The sequence below is a fragment of the Trachinotus anak genome, unplaced genomic scaffold (assembly GCF_046630095.1).
Source record: "Trachinotus anak isolate AG129_WGS33_773 ecotype Australia unplaced genomic scaffold, CSIRO_AGI_Tana_v1 ptg000013l, whole genome shotgun sequence".
NCBI lineage: Eukaryota > Metazoa > Chordata > Actinopteri > Carangiformes > Carangidae > Trachinotus > Trachinotus anak.
Genome location: NW_027273864.1, coordinates 17,078,577 through 17,087,796, shown reverse-complemented (window position 1 = coordinate 17,087,796; position 9,220 = coordinate 17,078,577). Strand labels below are relative to the sequence as shown.

The 9,220-nt window shown below is 39.7% G+C and overlaps 2 protein-coding genes across 3 annotated transcripts; one reads left to right on the top strand and one right to left on the bottom strand.

The window, feature by feature from the left end:
• Positions 1-433: 433 nt before the first annotated feature.
• trub2 (TruB pseudouridine (psi) synthase family member 2) lies at positions 434-4,479 on the bottom strand. Its single transcript, XM_071493964.1, has 8 exons — positions 4,228-4,479; positions 3,923-4,057; positions 2,521-2,595; positions 2,373-2,434; positions 2,201-2,282; positions 1,813-1,885; positions 1,526-1,662; positions 434-1,444 (listed from the first exon to the last, which is right to left on the bottom strand). Exons 1-8 carry the CDS (start codon positions 4,343-4,345, stop codon positions 1,122-1,124), a joined length of 1,005 nt encoding a protein of 334 aa, XP_071350065.1. The 5' UTR covers positions 4,346-4,479; the 3' UTR covers positions 434-1,121.
• Positions 4,099-8,093, top strand: hdhd3 (haloacid dehalogenase-like hydrolase domain containing 3). Of its 2 annotated transcripts, none has more exons than XM_071493970.1 (3): positions 4,099-4,121; positions 6,782-7,116; positions 7,375-8,093. In XM_071493970.1, exons 2-3 carry the CDS (start codon positions 6,787-6,789, stop codon positions 7,768-7,770), a joined length of 726 nt encoding a protein of 241 aa, XP_071350071.1. In that variant the 5' UTR covers positions 4,099-4,121; positions 6,782-6,786; the 3' UTR covers positions 7,771-8,093. The 2 variants fall into 2 exon arrangements, with proteins under 2 accessions (XP_071350071.1, XP_071350070.1); XM_071493969.1 differs by lacking the exon at positions 4,099-4,121 and adding an exon at positions 4,644-4,878.
• The last annotated feature ends 1,127 nt before the right edge of the window (positions 8,094-9,220 follow it).

Below are 9,220 nucleotides of genomic sequence, written 5' to 3'. Positions count from 1 at the left end.
TGTCATCAGACAACCGAGACAATTACAGCAAATCTGATATTAGTGATTGGCACTGACCTCTCTGGTTACATTTACACACCAGGAGAATATTTCTCTTTCCCTCAGTTATTCAGATAATTCTGTTTTAGACTGGAACATGCAAACGTTGTAATTTTGTTAAAACATTAAACATCAGAAAACCCAGTAATGCTTTATATTTATTACATAAAAGCATTTTAACTACATCCTTGGTGCCGGTGTGCCTTAAGTAAGGCTTCCCTTTGTCTACAACTTCTGGAAACAACAAGGTGTTTGGTACTAACTTCAGGGAAAACAGAGACAATGCTAAGTCAGTAACCTAGAGACTTCAAGTCAGCAGGAGAGCTTGCTGACAGCTGTTTGCAAATTTTCTTTGCTTTTTCATGACAACAGAAACACTCAACCAAAGCGGGGATCTGAAGAGTCTTATAATAAATGTGAATGGGATCAGTCCAGTTCATCTAAACATTTCCACTGTCCCGGAGATGACTTGTTCAAAACAATCAGACATGTCAGTGAGATGAACTTTGAACTTTAGCCACTTGGGGGAGTATTCGTGCAGATAAAGCAGGTGAATAATTTCATCTACAGACCTTCCAGAGTGTTGATTTATCTTCACTTCATACATGGTGCCATCAACTTTGTACAAATGCAGTATTCCACATCCTGTCTGTACACACTGAGTCAAGCTGAAATTGTAATGGTAGCACAATCAACAATTCGTTTTCAGTTTATTTCAAGACAAAAAAATAAACCACCCTCATATATAAAGATTTGGTAAATATGTTAAAATTACCTGCACAACATACAACAATGGTGGAAAGAACTGGAACATTTACATGATAAACAATTGTCTCTGTAGATGGAGAGAGTTTTGCATATTAAACAAATGCATAATGTGATGAATTGTGTCCATATTGATATGAACTCTCTCTTTCAGAAACAGGATCTCTGATTTTAGCTTAGTCGGAAAAAGTTTCGAAAGACCAAAGTGATGCAGTCTCCAGGCTCATAGGGTCACTGTGGCGCATTCCTCTTTTTTGCGTAATTTTTGTGATCATCTACCAGAGTAGCTTGAATCAACTGGTGATGACAGCAGTAAGTTATTTAATACTACCTGCTGCCACTGCTCCCTCATTGAATTCATTTTGACTGGCTGTCATATCCTCTTCCAGTGGCTGTAATCCTGGTTTCTCGATCTGTGATTTGGAGTATTTTTTATTTTTCTTGGAGGAGTGGTATTGTCGGATGACCCGCATGACATCAGAAGCAGTCCAGTGGTTATGTGTCAGGGCATCCCGCAGTGTAAAGGGTCCATCTCTAGTCCGTCTAACTCCTTTACACACTGCAGTGCTGCGCAGCTCAAGTCCTATTTCATGCACAACTTTGCGCAAAAATTTCTGGGTTTCATTTAGGCACTGCACCTCTGCAAGTACATGAGAAAAAAGATCAGCATTTTTAAATTGTGAAATGAGATGTTCAATGTGTTCAACTCACGATTATTTACCTAAAGTGAAGTTAGGGGGTTGGAAGTGAATGCACCGCAGGCCTGTCAAAATAGGCTGTGATTTCCCCTCAGGACCCAGTAAACCCTGAACAGCCATCTCGTAGGCTTCCTGTGAGCGCATGTCTACATTGGAATACCTATATAGGAAAAAAAAAACAAAAAAACAAGTCACCTACCAACCTACCTACCCGGACTATAATCTAGTCAAGGAGGAAATTAAGAGCTAAAGCTGCCAATATTATGTTGATGAGGAATGCAATTATTAATAAGAAATGCAGTTATCATACATTAACAAGGCCTTTTGATTGGCTCCCTGCAGCATGGCCAGTACTCTGTTCACCTTATCCTGTGTGATGTGATCTGTTGAACACAACAACATTTTAAGGTTAGACACAGTAAAATAGTAAAAGAACAGTAAAACATGCACAAATGTAAGTACACTAGATAAAAAGCAATTCATATCAAATATTATAGAGTGGATATATTAGACAATATTATTACTGTAACTCAGTAATGAGCTGTGCTATCAATTAGATGAGGGAATCAAGTTGCTTTTGTTATCCTGATATCAAATGAAATTATATAAAACTATGTGATATCAAGTGAATTAATTCATAAAACTGAAAAAAATTTAACTTTCTTCATAAACTGGGAGGAAAAAGTGAGATATCCTACCATAGGTGGATCTTTCCACAACACGACCCGTGTGAGAGAAATTATCTGTTGCGGTCCCAAATTCACCCTCTAAAGTGTAATCCTGAAACATATTAAACAGCATTAAACCTGTGTGCACGGTGACTTCATTTCATCTTAATTTCATTTCTCATATGAAACCAATAGAAATCACCCTTGTGATTCGTGTTTTGTAGAGATCATTCAGGACCTTGTTTCCATTCCCAACTGCAAGAACTGAAGATAAAAAAGGGTGAGAATATTCTGAGAGATTACATAAAATAATACGACACTGACTTAAACAAAATACACAACATTCATACCTAGAACACCAGAGGAAAAGGCGTCCAGGCGATGTCCTACTCCAACTTGAATACGCTGAAATTCAGGTCCAGTTACTAAAACACAGAAAAACACATTATTCACTCGTATCAATGTGCAGACACATAACAGCTGGATGTTAGTGTCAATCAGTCATTCCAGCTGTTAGCAAACTGCACTTCAAGGTCACTAATGAGCCATCTAACCTAATTTCCTTTACTCTCTATTTTAAGTTAAACCACTGGTTCCCAAACTGGAGGACAGGCCTCCCTAAGTGGTTGCCCGTGACATGTGGAACGAAGCTAAAGTCGAATTAACCTTTTTCAGAGGAGACATTTTGACATGAACAAACAAACAATTATCACAATTAATTATGTGCAAATAATCAGATTATTAATTGTTGCATTTCAATTATTTGCTAAACAAGGCTATCATTAATGGTATTAGTCCAAACTATTCTTTTGCTCCTATGACAGGTCAAAATCTCTGGAAAAAAAATAAATGTGTCTTAAAATATGGACAGCTCTTCATTTAAATTTCAATTATGAACAAACACAATCCATTTTAACTAAGAGCGAAGAATCATTGTATTGTTTTTGTCGATATATGAAAAAACATCATTGGGAAAAAGTATGTGAACCCTTCGGCTAATGACATCAATGAAAGATAATTGGAGTCAGGAGTTGTCAAACCTGGAGCGCAGTCAATAAGACTAGACTGGATGTGTGGGTTAGGGTTACTTTGACTTATTAAAAAGTTTTTGGGAATGCTTTTTACAAGAAGCATCTGTTGATGTGAATAAAGACTTCTCAGAAGACTGACGATCATGAATTGTTGAGTTGCATAAAGCTGGAAAGGGTTACACAATCATTTCAAAGGGTTTAGAGCTCATCAATCCACAGTCAGACATACTGTCTAGTAGTACGATGTTATAGTACTGTGGCTACTCTCTCTAGAAGTGGGGGTCCAGCTAAGATGACTCTAAAGGCTCTTAAAGCTGCTCTAACATTGAAGCAGCTTATCTCTGCCATATGTTTATTATGGTGCATGTAGCATGGTGTCCTGGCATGGACACTAAGAAGAAGGCTGCTGGTCCCCAAATGGACCTTGACACTCCACAGTGCTACTGGGAAAATGTTTTGTGGACTGATGCAATTCAAGTTAAATTGTTTTGGAAGAACGTGGTTTAAAAATCGCACTGCGCATCAACATGAAAACATTATGCAAAGATGAAGTAGAGTGGAGGAGCTTTGCTGCCTCTGGGCCCGGACAGCTCTCCGTCATGGAGGGGGGGGGACTCATTCCCAAGTTGAACAAGGTATCTTACAGGAAAACTACCTCAAACAGCAAAGTATTTCTGTATGACACCAGTGTGGTGACGCATGTAAACAATACCACACATACCCAGAGGATGTTTGTACAGCACAGGCACAGAAGATACAGACAAAGTAAGTCCCTTGGGTGCCTCAGCATCACTTCCTGGGTGTGCCAAGAAACGGACCTCTTGAGGGCAAGGCTGGGAAGGTGCAGCGTTCAGACCTGCAAGGTGACACACACAGATGTCAACAGCAGACTAGGGTTTATTCTGACTGCGAGGTTAAAGGTAACGTTGCTGAGTGACTAGCTGAATGTCGATCTGCTGTAATGTACGTCCATTCACAGCAGACATACGCCTTTAATGGCGAGAGGCAGAGATGTGTCATCCTCACCTTTAAGGAGATTTGTCTCGATGTTGTCCCGAACGAGTTTCCAGTGAACACCGGAGGGTTTGTACACACAAAACAGACCCTCCAACCTCCGAAACATGCGAACAGCTGGGGTTGCCATTATGCCTGTAACGTCAGGTCATCCTTGAATTATTAAAAATATATGTTTGGTTATTTCAGGTCATAGGATTTCTAAAGCCTTTCCTCCACCCTCGGGTGCGCATGTGGCGAGCACTTTTCACACACAGTGTGTTTGCTGTGCTTTCCGGCCGTGCCGCCGCCTGCTGTCCTGGATGTCTGACGGGCATGTATGGGGAAAAAAGGTTTATGATGATGCTTATCCATGGATGTGTTTAGAAATTCAGCAGCACTTACCAGAAAAATATTAGCGGGATCATGTGTGGTAAGAATTGGGTGAGGCAGAAGATGGTTAAATATATATTTTTTAAATTCAGAGGAATGAATGGGGATGGAGCTAAAATTTCAGAAGACGACAACGGCTGCCGTAAAACCTCGTAGAAGAAGAAGAAGAGCAGTAGTGGGGAAGAAGAAGAAGAAGAAGAAGAAGAAGGAGGAGGAGGAGGAAGCTAACTGTGGCTAACTGTTTACAACCGGTGACATTTCTGAAGTCTTGACTTTTCAGCGTTTTAACTGGTACAAGTTTTATAATAAGACGTCTTTGTTGGAGTAGCTTTCTAACATAGCCTCTTGCGCGAAGAAGTGCTGACAGCTTGTATACAGTGAACTAGCGTAGCGTTAGTTAGCTAGCGGCAAACAAAAAGTACAAAGACATTTTACACAACAGTTTGATGTTATCGTCCGTCAGAAGTGGTTTCTACTCCAGCAATAATGAGTCGGGGTCTGGGTGTTTTAATGTTCATTTTGTCAATAATGTTCTTAACATGTCTGTGGGTAGAGGGCGGTAGAGGCAAGGCTGAATTACCTATCGGTCAAAAAAGTGGGCAACCGCTCATGGGCCCTCAGACAGGGGCCCTAAAAGTTCAGGTTGACTTCATATCATTAGGGTCCCCGTGATTTGATACATTTGAAATTTCCATTGCTTTTGTTAAAAAAAAAAATGCTGGTACCAGCGACCTTTTGACAATTTTGCTTAATTCAGAATGAGAATTTTGCGGTTGGTTTCTGGTCTCAAATTATTGCACCTAAAGCTAAGGGTTGGAGTTAAATAGAGTGTGAACAGCATTAAAAATGCATTACACTATGTGTAAATTCTAACTATGAACACAAACTAAATATCAAATATGGTGTCAGTGTTCATTGCTCGATGGTGAAGACATGCAAACAAGCACAGATGTAAATACTAAGATTAATGATGGTGGAATTCAATTTAGCTGCTCTATTTTCGGGATCCTGTTACTGTGCATGCTGTCTCACTGTAATGGCTGGGACAGCTGAATAAAACAGCCAGCCTCAAAGCCATTACAAAACCACAGCTGTTTTCATTTAATCTGCCTGATATTAAGCTGGGACAACTGACTTCATTGTCATTTAGAGTCTGATAAGTTTGTGTAATTACCAATGTTGCTACACTTCACCTCAACCTAAGCAATAGTCTAACCAGACAGAATAATTGAAAACACTTGTATAAGTGTGCAGGTCCTGTAATGTTATTATTAGCAGCACCTGTGCTTTTCCTACTATGAAAAGTTAAAATGTCTTCTGTGTAAAAGGCGTGTAAAGATCAAAACTATACCATCCATAGTTGGATTAACCATCTTGTAGGCCCCTTTTGGCCCTCTACTTGTGACACAACCACTTGTATGTATGAACTGATTAGATTTTGGTGGTTAAAGGTCAAAGTTCAAGGTCACAGTGACCTCACAAACATGATTTTGGTCTTGTGAACGTAATATCTCAAACTCCTCAAGGGAATCCCTTCATACATGGCACAAATGTCCACTTGGATGCAAGGACGAACTGATTAGACTTTGGTGGTCCAAGGTCAAGGTCACTGTGACCTCACAAAATGTGGTTTTGGCCTTGTGAACGTAATATCTCTGTAACACCTCATGAAAAGCATCACCATTACTCAAGACTTCACACAGCAATTATGACAAAATTTCACACATGGTTAATATTTTATATGACTCTGAATAAACAGGGATGTAATCTGAAACTAGTCTGAGTTGCGAAGGCATACAACTGCAAGGCAGTAAGTCTAGTTATACATTAAATGACTAAAAACCAAATGACACATGACAAAGTTTGGTCTTAGAGATCCCTAAAAGGGTAGTTTCACACTGCCCTGCTTGGTTATCCTGCCAGACAGTTCCCCATACAGTGATAACTGTCTGTAGAGGACTATAGGATGTGTCTGGTTGCAAAATCAGCTACCTAGCTGATAGACCTTTTTAAGTTTGATTCCTCTATATCAAATTTTATACAATGATTCTCACTAGACATTCAGAACAAAACTACAAAAACCAATAATAAGGTAGTGGACTGTAAAGTGAACAGTGAAGATAGAAACAGCCTGTTTTTCTCTGGTTTTGTTTAAACATTACCATGCCTTATGCTTCTGGTCTTACCTGTGCAGGTGTAATGCGAGCTCGTCTGAGCTGGGTGCTGTGGGATGTGAAGGACACCCTGCTGAAGGTGCGTTTATCTGTGGGAGAGCAGTACTGCAAGGAGGCTGAGCGAGTGGGCTTGAGTCTCAATCCCCTGGAGGTCGACGCTGCTTTCCGCCATGCATATCGAAATTATTCCCGCAGATACCCAAACTACGGCATCTCTCAGGGCCTTGATGGACAGTCTTGGTGGATGGGGGTGGTGCGGGACACTTTCTTCCAGTGCAGGGTACAGGACCCAGCCCTGCTAAATACAATGGCTTACAACCTTTATCATAATTTCTGCAATGCAGAGAACTGGGAGGTAAATAACAGATGACATGATCCAGGAGTTGTTTATTTCTAATAATATTTATTTTAAAAATGTATGATTATTGTTAAAAATTGTTAAATTATTTCAGGTTTAGGTGAACAAGCTGACAGCAAAGGTTTTTATTTGCGTTGTTTGGAATAACTGTCATCAATTTTCTGCTAAGGCAGGGCTATCGGAAACATATCTGCAGACATTAACAGATAACACAGAAAATAGCAATTAATTTTGTGTAATTTTCCTTTGTTTTAGGTATTTCCGGACTCAAAGAAGGCCCTGGAGGGTTGTTGTTCTCTAGGATTGAAGCTAGGTGTGGTTTCCAACTTTGACAGCCGCTTAGAAGAAATTTTACGTGTTTGTGGCCTGCTGTCTCACTTCAGCTTCTTGATAACATCAGAGGTAGCAGGTGTAGCAAAGCCCAGTCCAGTCATCTTTGATCAGGCACTACAGAAATGTGGTGTACCAGCTGCGTGCGTAGCTCATATTGGGGACCACTATGTGAATGATTACCTCACCTCTCGGTCTGTGGGCATCCATGGGCTCCTATTAGACAGATACGGCAAGCATAACCTACCTGATGTTCCTCGAGAGCATCGAATCAGCTCCCTGGAGGAGCTGCTGCCATGGCTTCAGCAGCACATGGACTAATGCCAAACAGTCATGGGCTCAGGTGCAAAGCTACCCAGTCTCACTGTGGTACAGTTAAGCACCTCGTTCCAGAGATGTAGCAATGTTTATTTATACTGAACCAATTCATCGTTCTTCACGAAACAGATTAAAGGCTCTTGACAGAAATGTACAGAGAAATCCAGAGTAATATATAAACTATGTAATTATCATGCATTTTTGCTGTTTATAAACTAGGAGCAATAAGTATCTAATGGTACTGAGTATATCAAAGGAAACTGACTCATTGCCTTTTTTCCATCTGATGACAAAATTGCTATTTTCCAATAAATCAGCATGGCTGATATTAGCTCATCACAGATGGATTGTTATCAGTGTTCACACTGACTGATGGGTGACAGGAAATCACAGTACAGAAAAGCTAAAGATATGTTGGAGGTAATTTAGTTTTTTCACCACTGAGCACTGAGTTCACTTGAGCACAATTTCTCAATAACCAAGCATTGCATGCAGCATTCTAGTGGGAGTAGAGCTGCAATGATTAGTCAAGTTATTGATTAGTCAGCAACTACTTTCTTTACACTTTATTGTGTTAATTAATGTCTTGGAAACATTTATTTCCTGTTATTTAAACATCTTGACACACATTTTTGACCTTATAACTTGTAAACTTATAACTAGTGGCAGCGTCTCCGCTGTGAGGATTTGTTGCTTTTTTCCCATTTTGTTTTACATCACTGTAAACTGAGTATCTTTGGTCTTTTGCACTGTTGGTCCAACAAAACACTGAAGGTGTCACCTTGGAATCTGTGAGACTGGAATATTTTCACTATTTTCTGATGTTTATAGTGGTACCTCTAACCCATGAGCGGTTTTGGTCGTCACAGAATTTTCAGCTATTTTGTGGCTTTGTATGATTCTTCAAATATTTATAAGTAGTATAAGTATAAATACTAATATTTTTAACCAAAGATTAAAGGTTGTCATCATAAGTGATTAAAGGGAACACTAACAAATGAAAATAACTTTAGCAAGACAAACGCAGAATCATGGAGACAGAATGGGTACCAAACTCTATTTCTAAACAATACATTCATGCTCTCACACTCTCAGGAGCAGCTACAAGTGCAGATTGCATTCCTTTTTAGGTGATGTGGGTGACGTGAACTTTTAACTGAAGGCACAGAGCTTTCATCATTCCTAATGATTTGTTTCAGTGCTTAGCAGTTAGGAGAACATGGCAGGGTTGCTTAACCCTAATACCTTTGTAAATACTCTTATTTCAAACCATCTGGTCAGAGGCAGATAATGAGAATGTTGGGCTGAGGATCAAAAGGACCAGAGGAGGAAGCAGAGTAAAAAAAAAACAGAATGGCATTGCAATTCAAAGCAGAGCCCCAACCTCTTATGGGGAATAGGTATTGACACTTTTCCAAATCAGATTTAAAGAATTCATGAGACTTTCCTGTTG

Bases quoted from the DNA above. Each gene is read 5' to 3' on its own strand.
- hdhd3 (XM_071493970.1), top strand. From the start codon at position 6,787: ATGCGAGCTCGTCTGAGCTGGGTGCTGTGGGATGTGAAGGACACCCTG. The intron at 7,117-7,374 runs GTAAATAACAGA...CCTTTGTTTTAG, and splicing joins GCAATGCAGAGAACTGGGAG to GTATTTCCGGACTCAAAGAA.
- trub2 (XM_071493964.1), bottom strand. From the start codon at position 4,345: ATGGCAACCCCAGCTGTTCGCATGTTTCGGAGGTTGGAGGGTCTGTTT. The intron at 4,058-4,227 runs GTGAGGATGACA...GTCACCTTGCAG, and splicing joins CGAGACAAATCTCCTTAAAG to GTCTGAACGCTGCACCTTCC. The intron at 2,435-2,520 runs GTATGAATGTTG...TTTTATCTTCAG, and splicing joins CTTTTCCTCTGGTGTTCTAG to TTCTTGCAGTTGGGAATGGA.